The 13,183-nt window shown below is 53.9% G+C and overlaps 1 protein-coding gene across 1 annotated transcript in view; it reads right to left on the reverse strand.

The window, feature by feature from the left end:
* Nucleotides 1-7,880, reverse strand: part of MYOM2 (myomesin 2) — an 83,316-nt gene extending 75,436 nt beyond the window's left edge. Inside the window, exons 1-3 of the mRNA XM_035004318.1 lie at nt 7,769-7,880; nt 2,319-2,437; nt 419-580 (exon numbers count right to left, since the gene is read on the reverse strand). Of these exons, the coding sequence (XP_034860209.1) occupies nt 419-580; nt 2,319-2,425 (269 nt within the window). The 5' untranslated portion in view covers nt 2,426-2,437; nt 7,769-7,880. The remainder of the gene's footprint in view (nt 1-418; nt 581-2,318; nt 2,438-7,768) is intronic.
* Between the last annotated feature and the right edge of the window lie 5,303 nt (nt 7,881-13,183).

The raw sequence follows: 13,183 nt of genomic DNA on the forward strand, positions 1-13,183 counted from the left end.
GCCAACAACCTCACTGCCCTGCGTCCCAGCTAAAGAGGCTGTCGGGGGAAACTCGACATGAACTTCAACCTGTCAGGTCTCGGCACTTTCATGGGAGAAGCGTGGGACAGGACAGAGCGCGGACACGGGATCCACCGCGTGCGTGGCCCCGTGGGCAAGTTCGGTTGTGCAGAACGAGCTGGAAAATGCCCCACATGGTTATGCTGTAGGACTCACTGAGCTAGAGACGGGGAACAATACGCCGGGCACCGCACAGCGGCAGCCGATGGCCTTCGCAGAGGCAAGGGTGACCCTCCAGGCTCTCGGGCGGGCCTCGGCTAAACGCCCGTCACCGTTCCCTCTGTGGCCGCAGACCCTCCCCGGAGCCCCCGGCCGCGGTGCTGGGTGGGGTGGGGCGGGAGAGGGGGACAGAGCGTACCGCCTCTTCTTCTCCTGCTCCTCCTCTTCCAGCGCCTCGGTGCTCAGTCTCTTCGCGCAGATACTGCAGGTCGCCCCCCGAAACGCCGTCTGGCCGGCCGCTCTCTGGGAAGACGACTTCTGCGAGAAAGACTTCTGGGAAGATGAGTGGCTGGAGGTGCGCCTGGATGGGACGCGGAAACAACCCGACGTGTTAGAGGAGGGTGCAAATTCATCCTAACAAACCACACCCCGTTTCTCCTGCACGCACGTCAGCCTTGAACCGTGCCGGCACACGAACACGAAGGAGCACGTGCACACATGTGTGCAGGCACACACGTGTATATGCCCTCCTGACCACACCAGCACATGTGTGTACATACATGCGTGCATACTCACAGAAAGCTACGTCCCTGCGCAGGCACTGCCCCCGGCTGCACACTCACACATGTGTGCACGCTCACACGCACGCACACTCACACACACATGCGCTCTCACACGCGCGTGCACACCCACAGAAAGCTATGTCCCTGCAAGGCACTGCCCCCAGCTGCACACGTGTCCTCAGAGGGGCGCCTTCACACACGAGCTCCTCTCCTACCCTTGCCATTTTCCACACGTGCCCGCGAGTGCCTTCTGCCACGCTTCTGGCCTAATGCCACGATTATAAATATCTCAAGGGATCTGAAGCTCCCAGAGGCTGCTGGGAGGGCTGTGGATGTTTGGCTGCTTGTTACAGGGATGGCAACGGAACACAAGGGCCATAGGCAGGTCTAAATATAGGGTGCCAGGGACATGCACAAGCCCCGGAGGCCACGGCACAGCACGCCCGCAGTGTCTTCCGTTGGTCAGCACGGCTGTCCCCAGGCAGGTGTGGCACGTCCCTGAGGACCCTGTGCTTCCGAAGCTGGCAGATCTGTGGCTTCACACGAGCCCCTGATGCAGTGAATACATTTACCTTTCCACTACATTTATTATTATTGTAGCAAAACGACTGACATCAGCCTCCATGTGATCTTTTTTTTTTTAAGATTTTATTTATTTGCGAGAGAGAGAATGAGAGACAGAGAGCATGAGAGGGGGGAGGGTCAGAGGGAGAAGCAGACTCCCTGCCGAGCAGGGAGCCCGATGCAGGACTCGATCCCGGGACTCCAGGATCATGACCTGAGCCGAAAGCAGTCGCTTAACGAACTGAGCCACCCAGGTGCCCTCATATAACCCATTTTGAATTTTCTTTTTCCTAGCCATTGCATTCTACAAGAGAGGGTATAAAAAGAGACTGTTTTCTTTTTTTTTTTTTTAAGATTTTTATTTATTTATCTGAGAGAGAATGAGAGACAGAGAGCACGAGAGGGGGGAGGGTCAGAGGGAGAAGCAGACTCCCCGCCGAGCAGGGAGCCCGATGCCGGACTCGATCCCGGGACTCCAGGATCATGACCTGAGCCGAAGGCAGTCGCTTAACCGACTGAGCCACCCAGGCGCCCTAGCCTCCATGTGATCTTTACTTTGCCCCCATAAGCTTCTCTCCCACTGGTATTCTTCCCATTGTCCCTTCTTGCTGCCCTTCTGTGTTGGTGACTTTTTAGATCCTAGTTCTGCAAAATGTGTGAAGAGGCACAAAGTCAAACAGCACTTACTAAAAAGTCTCTGCCTTCATAATCTAAATGAGGGGCTCAGAGCCAGTCTACCGGGATCCACCGGGATCCACCGGGATCCCAGCAGTACTCCCACACGGAGTTTGCTGTGCAGCCAGGAGAGCTGAATGTCCCCACCAGTGCGAGGCATGGGCATCAGGGAGCATGCCATCCCTGAGCCCCCCAAACCAGTTCATGTCCAGGCTGCAGGGGACTGGATAAAGCTCCTTTAACACCAGACACCCACGACCAAAGCTCTACTGGCCCAACCACTGAATTTCAACTTACTTTTTCGCAGCATATTCATCCAGGAGGTACCTTGTCTGAACATTGCGGTACGACTGGTCGAAGTGTTTGTGTCGCTTTTGGTAAAAGGGCACTGTGACAAGCGACATCTTGGTGTGCACCTACGAGCAAAGAGTATGTCAAACAGCGCTGAGCTCCTTCTCAAATGCAGTCCTGCTCCTGCAATTTCTACACCAGCATTTCCAGTTGTTCCAAAGGGGAAAATCACTTCAATTAGTAACACTCGTTCAGGGGACAGGGGATGGAAGAAACATTATATAAGTGGAAATAATCTCAGGCTACGAGTCTGGATTCCTAGTAAGTTCCCTGGGACCAGATACAGTGTTTGGTTTGCTTCTGTGAAAATCAGAAGACTGGACTATGCTTCTTTTAATAATTAATTGTGAGCTCAACAAATATTTATAGAACACCCAGCTTGTTCAAGGCAACATGAAAAGCAATGTGAGTGATAAGGATAAAAATAAAACACAGATTAGAGAAGTAAACAAATACTTAGAATGCAAGATAAGAGCAGGAGATCCAAACTGCTCTGGGAAGCGAGGAGGGAACACACGTAACAGGACAGACGGCAGCCAAGCGAGGGCCTCTGAAGGAGGCGATGCTTGAGAAGAGCCTTGACCATGGAGAGGCTGACAGGCGGAGATGGGGCGGGGGGCGGGGCATCCCATGAGCAAAGGTAGGAGGCAGGAAAACACAGGATCTCAGGATGCTTTAAGAGACATAAAAAGAGATCGCTCTGGAAAGACTGCAACCATACACAGGGGCTTTCGGCGTCTGCCCCGGGAGCCAGGGGTCTTCACTGCTCGAAAGGGGACGTAGAAAGGGAACTCGTCTCCAGGACACTGTCCAGATCCATTCTTCTAAAATCGCATCTCACCAGTTACATGTAGATTCGCATGGCAGGGGTGGGCAGCGAGCAGGGCTGGGGCCAGCAAGAAAGCCGGGGGGATGTGGGCAAGTGAGCACATTTTGGTTAAATTCTCTGGAAACAAGGAATGACTGAGATCCATACTGTGGTGTGGAGTCTGAGAACTGAAGTAGGGCAGGCATTGGACCCCAGGCCATTTGCAGCCTATGCTCACTCAAAATAAATACAGCGCCAACTTAGGGCTTACTCAACTCTTTAAATATAACATAGACAGTATTCCTAATTCTCGGTGAGCACTAACTTCCAAAATAAAGGAGCAAAGGAATTCCAAATCTGAGCTCCACTTTTTTTTTTTTTTTTATCTCAGAGAGAATGGGAGACAGAGAGCATGAGAGGGGGAGGATCAGAGGGAGAAGCAGACTCCCCGCTGAGCAGGGAGCCCGATGCGGGACTCGATCCCGGGACTCCAGGATCATGACCTGAGCCGAAGGCAGTTGCTTAACCAACTGAGCCACCCAGGCGCCCCTGAGCTCCACTTTTGTCCTTGGTGTTCAAATTAGAATAATCTGCCCCAATTCAAAGAAGGAACTCTAAGGCAAGTCCCCACGGCCCAGCGCCAGGGACAAGAGGGACACGGCCCAGCAGTGGACAAGGGGCAGGTGCCGTCCTGAGATGGGAGAACCTTCACCTGCTCCCACCAAACCCTGCCGTTCAGCATTTGGAGTGTGCGTTAGAAAGCCAACCAAATACAGACCGTCCTCCAAGCGGACTCCTCACGGGAAGCACAGAATTACAGAGCTTGGAAAGATCCTTAGGGATTATCCAAACCCCTATTGTACTGGGGGTGGGGACAGGATGCCAGGGAGGAGAAAGGATTTCCCTAAAAACATGTAGAAAGGGCTGGTCCACCCAGAGGCCATCAGACGTCTATTTCTGGGCCTTTTATACTTTGCCACAGCAATACCAATTTTTCCTCCTAAAAATCAACTAGTCAAGCAACCACCTCATATGCACTGAGGGTCCAGCACGTGTTTTATAGCACATTAGCATCAATCTGATGGTAAGTATGCAACAGAATGCCGCATTTAATGGAACTCAATGCAAACAGAGTGTCTCCGTTCCACCTCAGCTTTGAAAGAGGTGTCATAACGTGAAGGTCAAGAGCACAGACTTACATCTGATAGACCTGGGACTGAATTCTGAGCCTGCAGAAGGACATGGCCTTGGGTGCCCTTCTCACCTCCGAACTCTGATACTCCATACTGCTTCTATGGAATGCTTGGCACTGTGCTTGGCATGGGGTATCAAACAGCCAAAACTGGTAGCTGTCCCTACCACACTGACTTTGCCATTGTTGTTATGAAGGGAGTGGTGTAGGTAGGAAAACGTATCTGAAACAAATGCATCTGGTCACTTTACTATCTGAAATATCCTCAACGGGTTTTCCAGGGAGTCCATCAAGACGAATCATCAAGAAAAGCCTTCCGCCCATAATGGCAAGCATTCCATTGACTGTCTCTGGAGTCCATGGGTGTGCTGGGGTCAGCTCCCTGAGCTGAAGTCAGACCAGGTCGGGGGCTGCGTCTCCGCAGTCTGGGGCAGCCTCCTCTCGCCAAGCACACCTGCTCCGACGGAGGAAAAGGCTGCGACAGTGCAATGAGGAACGCAGCCTGTAGGCGCAATCGTGCCTGTGGTCGCGTCCCGTCTCAGTATTCTCTTACATTTATGCCGAGTTGACCTTCAGGCCTGTTTGCCTTTCTTGGCCAAGGGAAGAGTCCAAAAATGGCCCAGGTGATAAGAGAGGATAGGCTATCTTGACATGCTTAAACTGGGGGAGCTCACAACCCAAAAGGGGGCAAGACGCACTCAGTGGGACCTGTGCTTTTGTTCTGAGTGTGAAAGGTCAGCTTCCCTCACAGCCCGGTGACCCCTGAACTATCTCGCGGCGTCGTGTCCCATGCTCCACGGACGATCAGCACTCGCCACGTTGCTGACCTCAGCCGGCGTGCGCTTGTCGGCCTGCCGGCACTCAACGCTTCCTGTGTGAGGAGCATACACTTCGTAACAGTCAGCGCCATGGGGCTGGGATCAAGGGCACGGGGCTCCCGCGCTCCTCGCTCTGACCAGAACGCCTGCTATAGCTTCTTCCCCCCCCCCCCCCGAGGCAGCTGGGGGCCACGGCAGTAATAGAACGTCTCTGCATTTATTCCCACCTAATGAAACACCGTGCCGAGGGCCATCACCGTCAGGAGCTTTCCGGGACTCTGCCAATGGGATTACCCTCGCTTCTGCCCATCTCTTACTCCACAGACACGTGGAGCACCTGCCCGGGGCAGCCACACCTGCATCACAGACCACAGCATCTCAAGGACAGGACCATCTCGGAGCCCCCGGCTCCGTGGGTGGTAGCAAGCTCCGTCTCCTAGACAGTGGACCCTTGTGCCACTGTGTCATCGCCAACCCCCCTCCCCGGCCTGGGCTGGCTTTCCCCAATGCCGTGGGCAACCCAGACAGAGCAGCAGGCCCACCATGCAGCCACGCCCACGTCCAGGCCACTCAGGGAGCCTCATGTCTCAGAGCCTCCCCCGTTGTCCCTGAGCACCCTGGAGCTGGAGCGAGGAGCTCTCTTGGAAACCTGCTCCCTGCAGACTCAGCACAGGCTTGGCAGCTGCAGCCCGGGGCACAAGGCATTCACCTGAAACCACAGGAGACTCCACAACTGGACATGGATGAGCTCATTCTGTCCTGGGTGAATGTTGGCCTTCCCTGCGAGGAAACGGAGCTCTGGGGGGCAAAAATCATCCGCCCAGGTCCGTGGTCCGTTGGACACAGAGCCAACGTCCCACCTCGCCGCCCTTCTGCCTCTGCACCCGGCCCACTGCCCCCACCCGTCCCCACCGCTCACGAAGGCTTCCCACACATCTCAGAATGATGACACCAAAGTGAAACGCGAGCCCGTCCTCAAGTACAGGGGACCGTGCGTCTGTGACATGCTCAGACCTAACGCTTTCCTGCGAAGGGTATCTGGAGCCCATCTTCCATGCACCAAGAAGGATTTTAATTCATGGAAACTTCAACTACAATGCACTGACTTCCACCTAATAAAAGACACTGTCGTTTGTGCACCTAAAAATGTCGAAGTCGATGAACACACCAAATGAAAGCTTTTCAAGAGGAACGAGAAGGATTAGTTGACACACACAGTTGGCCCAGGCCCCCAAGTAACGAAACCCTCGGACCCCAAGATGGGCTCTGCCCAAGCTCGTTGGCACTGGGGTCCACTTGCCCCGAAGCTTTTTCCACACTGCTCAGCACCAAAAGAAATAGTCACTGAGCACAAAATCCTCTTAAAATCACCCTCAATGAGAAACCCTACATGGTGTGACATCTGATTCCTGGCAGCTAAATTTCTGCGGCGTTTCTCAAATAACCTTTCCGAGCCGTGGCAGGAGAGGCAGAGGGCTGTCCTGCAGCCACAGAGTTCTCCGGCTTCCAAGGACCCTGAGTGCTCCTGTCCTGACGCTCCAGCAGGATCAAATTCAATTGAGCCACCAGATCATGTGCAGCTTCCTGGACAGGAGAACTTTCCAGCAACCCACACAGTTGCCATCATCTCCAATCAGAGACATTGCAGTTTACCCCCGGATTCTCCCTGTCTCAGTAAAGGACCGGCGTCCCTCATTCAGCACTTGCTCCACATACACTCGCTGCAAGTGTAACCCAGACCTGGTTTACTTAAAAATCCATTTAAATGATCTTTGCTCCACTTACTCTGTATACCTGCGTCACTGGTGCTCGGGAAGCAAGGGTTGAGCCCGGGAGGTGGGAAAGTGAAGCCCTCCTAGCCGGAGCCCCGCTTCCCCGAGCCCTGCTGCCCTCCCGGCGGGCCCCCGCCCCACCACCCTCCCTGCAGGCCCAGCTCCAAGGCCGCGGGGGGGGGGGGGGGGGGCGGGGCACCAGGCTCCAGCAGGGGCACCGAGCCGAGGGACTCTGCAGGATGACAGCTCATCAGAACGCACAGACGAGAAGACAGCTGAGAGGCGCTGTCGGGCTAAGCTGACAGCCTCAGAGGCTGAGAGCTGCCTGCCTTCCCGGCCCCCCGACACCAGCGTCCAGGGCGATGCTAATGACCTAATGACTCTCCGTCTCTTCAGAAAATAGCCAGTTTTATTCCACACCTTTTCAAATCTGCACAGTGCCCACAGACTCCTTCATGGCCCAGGCTCTCGTGAAAGCTCAGACCGCAATGATGGGCTCGGGGCCCCGCAGGAGATGCCACAGACCTCGGGTGGACGGCCAGGGCTCTGAGGGGACCGCACGTGATGACAGTCCAGACCGTGACCGTGAGAAGCAAAGCAAGGCCTGAAATCTAGTCCCAGAAATGCGGACCTCAGGCCGAATCACTGGCTGTCTCCTCTGTGCTTCAGGGAGCATGCTAGCTAACCCTGCCTCCCCCAGAAACAGGTCCACCTGGGAGAGCGGACTGCTCCCAGCCACAGCACACATTGCTAGTCCTCCTTGCAAAGCCCCACATCAGAAAAGGAACGGAGAAAAGAAAACTTACCCAGAGAGAAAGGAAAAGGGCCAAGAGGAGAGAAGCCCTGCCTCGCCCGGCTCACCCACGACGGGGCTCTGGCTGAAGAAGGCAAAGCTATTTCTCCCTCCAAATGCCCAGCCTTCCCTCCCATTTATGGCCTGGGAAGATGCTATATATAGCCACAGGGACGGCCTCGCCCCAAATTCATGACCTGCATCATCAGTCATCAGCCTGATCCTGGGAAGGAAAAGTCAACGAGTTGGAAAAAATGAAAATCAGAAAGTGCCAAGTGCCTGTCCAGAGCAACAGAAGGTGTCTCTCTCCTCTCAGGACAAGAGGGTAGGGCCAACGTTCCACCATGCCTGGCTCTCCTCCGACCCCTTTCAATGTTTACGCACAAGTTTTCAGACCTCTTTTAAATCCTGTTGAGCTGCCGGTTCCCTGGACCATTCGCTGGTGCTTCCAGATGAGTCTAAGAGCTGCTCGAATTTGGGGGGGCGGGTTACCACTTGTTGTGCAGAGCACTCAACTCGAGAGATGCGAGCCCCAGAGGAAAGAAAAGGAGGCCTCTTGGGGGGGTTGTGTGTTGGGGAGGTTTTTTGGTTTTGTTTTTATTCCAGAAACTACTCAAGCTTTCACTGGTCTCATGCTGAGGTTAATTTAGCAGGACGGCCTTTCCTAAAAGAGGAGCCGTGCCCAGTCGCCAAGTTACATCTTATTTATAGTTATTAGCACAGATGTGCACTGCATCTAACAACCAGATAATCACAGGGTGTCCATCGTTTTGCACAGCACATGTCCAAATATAAACCACACAAGCCCGGCATGGCCAGGGGCTGGACCCGGGCACGTGTCACCAAGAGGAGGGCCGCATGGGGTGGCCCCGGACCTTAGAATCCAGAGAACTCCGTTCAACCCACAGCTCAGCGTGAAGAGGGTGTGACTGTCGGCCAACTGGTCTACCTCTCCGTTCTCCCCACCTGTAAAACTAGCTTTCGGTTTGTTACAACAGTTAGAGGAAATGCTATGCGGGAAGTGCCCAGGCTCTCGAGAAATCTCCACGTTCACATGCATGATGTATCAGGAACATAGCCAAGGACCAGACCAGCTAAAGGAGTCAACGAATGTATCCGTGAAATACTACAAAGATACAGAGTGGGAGTCATTCACGTGACTCATCTGAGAGTCCCACAAATACTGAAGCGGGGGCTACACACTTTTACCTTGTGTCTTCTCCCCTTTAGCACTCCAACGGCCTAGCATTTAATACATGTTCGGTAAAGGAGTATCGAACAAACACAGGCAGTTGGCGTGTTATTTCTGCATATCAGTATCCCTTCCAGAAGGAATCCAGCACTGCCCTCCCCGGTGAGGTCCCGTAGGACAGCCTACCGTGGTCCGCGGCTCCCCGCCCACATGGGTGGCCCCTCCAGGCAAAAAGGGACGATTATAGGGCCCCATCTCCTATCAAATGGCATCTCGGTCACCTGAGTCCCAGGAAACTAGCCTCTCCTGACAAAACAGTCTCACTTCCAGGGAGAGACCAGAGGCCTACAGGCTCCTCACGGTAACTTTCAGAACTGCCCCAGCCCCTCCTCAACGCAGGCAGCTCACCTCCGAGGAGGCTGCCTCTCGGAGAGGCTGCGCAGAGCGGCAGAGCGCGGAGCTGGGACAGAGCTGGCCCTGACGGGGGAGAGCGTCACTCACCGCCATCGGGGAAGACCCTGCCCCACCGCCTGTGAGGTCTCATCTGTGTTAGTGCGGCCAGGACTGTCCTCTGAGGATGAGGCCATGGGCGCCGCACTTGCGTGCGTGTGTGTGGAACCCGCCGACGTGCTTGGAGACACGCGTGGCATTCTCCCCAAGACGTCCCAATCACGGGACAACAAAGTCCCTCTTTGCTGAAGCTCCTTGCAGTGGGGTTTCCGTCCAGCACAAGAAGAATCCTGATGGACGCAAAGAAAAAACAATCAGTGATTTTATTTCCAAATCCACCGTGGGAGTTTGCAACGTGCTCAGGAGAAACAAAGTCAGCATCGATGAGAAGCGTCAGATGACGTGGGAACTGCGGTTCGGTGTCTGCTTCACGGGACAAAGTGAAGACCGGAGGACTTAAGTTACAGCGCTGGGCCAAAACTGATGTTTTTAGAAAAATCTATTTGAATATATGAAAAAGGGCAAAATTATTCTTCAGATATTTTGCTAACTTCCACATACTCTGTCTTAGAAAGCAACAAAAACATGGTCTGATGTGTTTTAGAAAATTTCTATCCAATGGGCGGGATACTCCTGTTTTACGTTACAGAGGATGAGGCCTCACGAGAAAGCAGCATCAGGCTCCCGCAGGGCCCGGAAGTGAAGCAGCTCGTCGCGGTGGAAACACACGGCGATGCGGGTGGGCATCTCCAGACTTTCACCCAGCTCGGCCACCCAGTAGCTGCACGGCCTGTGGAACGTCAGCTTTTATTGCCTCCTCTCTAAAGTGGGTCCCGCCATGTCACCCACCGGAGACAGTGTGTGGCCAGCGCTCATCGCGACCCTAACAAACACTGTGCTGAAGGCGGATCTTGGGCGCCAGACCCCGCTTAGCCCAGCCCCAAAGCTCCCTGACTCTCCCTAGACTGCTCATCTCTCTGGTGTAGACGGCGTTCATTTCTCCCTAAAGAATTCAGTCCCGGCGTTCGGGCTGCAGTACGGTGTGGCTCGCACCCAGCCTGCCCGACCGACCCCAGCCTGTAGGCTGGACACCCGCCCTGCCCCAGCTTTGCTCCGCTCACTCCCAGGAGCTGCTGCCCGCACAGGCCTCACGGGGCCACGTCCACCTCATCACGTCCATGAGGGTCTCAGTACCTTCCCTCCTGCCTGGGCGCCTGTGGGGCTTAAGGCTGCCCACCTGAAGCCAGCCCGCCCAGAGCCAGCTTCACGCCTCCGACCTGCGGTAGTAAAACTCTAACAGAGATTCTCTAAAGTGCCATATGGCCACCTCGGCCTCAGTCCCATTTTAATCTGCTTAAAATATCCAACTTCTGCCTAACAGTTCTTAAGTAAAAAGTTGTACTACCAAAAACAATCTGATTTAAAAATGGGCAAGCGACTTGAACAGACATTTCTCCAAGGAAGACTACACAGATGACCAACAGACACGTGAAAAGATGCTCAACGCCACACATCACCAGGGAAATGCAAATCGGAATGGCGAGCTCTCACCTCACACCTCCCAGAATGGCTCGTGCCAAGCCACAACAGAACCCAGAAAATAACAAGCGCCGGTGGGGACGTGAGACGTTAGGACCCTCGTGCGGTGTTGGTGGGAATACAAACTGGTGTGGCCAACCCAGAAAACAGTGTGGAGGCTCCTCAAAAAATTGACCCAGCAATCCCAGTTCTGGCCCTTTATCCAAAAGAACTGAGAGCAGGATCTTAAGGACATGCCTGCAGCCCCGTGTTCACGGAGCATTATCCACACGGCCAAGGCACAGAAATGACCTACGTGTCCGTCAGTGCATGACTCAGTCAGGAAAATGAGGTGGATATACCCGTTATTCAGCCTGAAAAAGAAGGCTGCCCATCACATGCTACAGCGTGACCCAACCTTGCCGCCATGTCGGGGGAATGGGCCAGCACCGTGGACACACTGCAGGACTCCTCGTGGGCGGCCTCTAAAGGGGTCAGACTCACAGGAGCAGACGACTGGTGGTTGCCGGGGCCGAGGCGGGAAACGGGGAGGTGCTGCTCAGTCGGAACCGGGAGTCAGTCATGCAGGCTGAACGTGTTCTAGAGATTTCCTGCACAGCAATGTGCATATAGCTAATAATGATATTATGTGGGGGTTTTGTTTTGGTTTTTTTTTAATTTATATTCAATTAATTAACATAAAGTGTATCATTACTTTCAGAGGTAGAGGTCAGTGATTCATCAGTTGCATACAACACCCAGTGCTCATCACATCACATGGCCTCCTTCGTGCCCGTCCCCCGGTTACCCCATCCCCCAACTCCTCTCCTCCAGGGACCCTCAGTTTGTTTCCTAGAGTTAAGAGTCTCTCATGGGGGGGCGCCTGGGTGGCTCAGTCGTTAAGCATCTGCCTTCAGCTCAGGTCATGATCCCACGGTCCTGGGATCGAGCCCCACATCGGGCTCTCTGCTCGGCGGGAAGCCTGCTTCTCCCTCTCCCGCTCCCCCTGCTTGTGTTCCCTCTCTAGCTGTCTCTCTCTCTGTCAAATAAATAAATAAAATCTTAAGAACAAAAAAAGAGCTCTCATGGTTTGTCTCCCTCTCTGATTTCATCTTCTTTTATTTTTCCCTCCCTTCCCCCATGCCCCTGTTTTGTTTCTTAAATTCCACATATGAGTGAGATCCTACGATAATTGTCTTTCTCTGATTGACTTATTTCCCTTAGATGAGTGTTGGTGGTTTTTTTAACAGCACAGAAGAAGTCCTCCCTCCAGTTAGTGTGATGAGCCACGGCTTTAGCATCTCCAGCCACGAGTCCAGTGACGGGCCTGGGGTGCCATAACCCCCGGCACCGTTAGCGACCCTCGCCCAGCACTCAGGACTGGCATGTGTGTCGTCATAACGTCCCGGGAAGAACCTGCAGCTCCCTGCGGCGAGATGAGCTAGAAAGGTGCAGGCAGTCAGCAGAGCTCTGCTCATGCCGCCTGAGGGGTCTTTGCATTTTGTATGTTTTTGCACTGTTTACGCTGTGATCGTTTCTGACCAAGAGCGAGAGACAGCCTTAAACACTTGGTGGAGGGGTTTCTACTTCGTTTCCCTGGGTGTCGGAGTCTCAGGAGATCTCCCCACGAAGGGCGTGTGTTACTAGTTTTATCCTACTCTCTCGTCCTTCACACCCACCTCCTGCCACCTTCCTTCTCTCTGCTCAGCCCTGTTCCTCTGTGCCGGCTTCATCTGCGTCTCCTATCATTTACGCTCACAGATGGGAACTCAGTGGGAGCAGGTAAGCAGTAACTCTTATTCATGGCGGCTCTCAGCCTGCGGGGCTCCGGCACGCAGCACCTGATTCCCACCACCATCCCGCGAGGCAGAGGCAGCGGGAAAGCAGGCCCTACAGGACTTGAACAGAGCACCTGCCGAGGAGAACATTCCTATAGCCAGCAGAGGCCACGTTCCGACACAGGCTCACACGTCGGACTTCTTGTCCATCTTCTCAGGGGCCCCAAACGGCTACCAGAATTTTCTGAGCGCTCTCAAAATAATCCCAACATTTCAGGCAATGAATCAGCCATAGAAAATGTTCTCTTCCCCCACCTAACACGCTATGCAAACGCTGCATATGTGAAATTAGAAAATTTAGAAATATAAAACTCCTATTTCAGCAGCCCCCCTCACTGCCTCTCCTCTCAAACACTGAAAATACAAATGTCACAAAAGAGGCACACTTTAGAAAAATGTGTTTTGTTCTTTCCTCTCCCTTCAGAATCCC

This window comes from Mirounga leonina, unplaced genomic scaffold, assembly GCF_011800145.1.
Source record: "Mirounga leonina isolate KUSES-001 unplaced genomic scaffold, KU_Mleo_1.0 Mir_128, whole genome shotgun sequence".
NCBI classification, from domain to species: Eukaryota; Metazoa; Chordata; class Mammalia; order Carnivora; family Phocidae; genus Mirounga; species Mirounga leonina.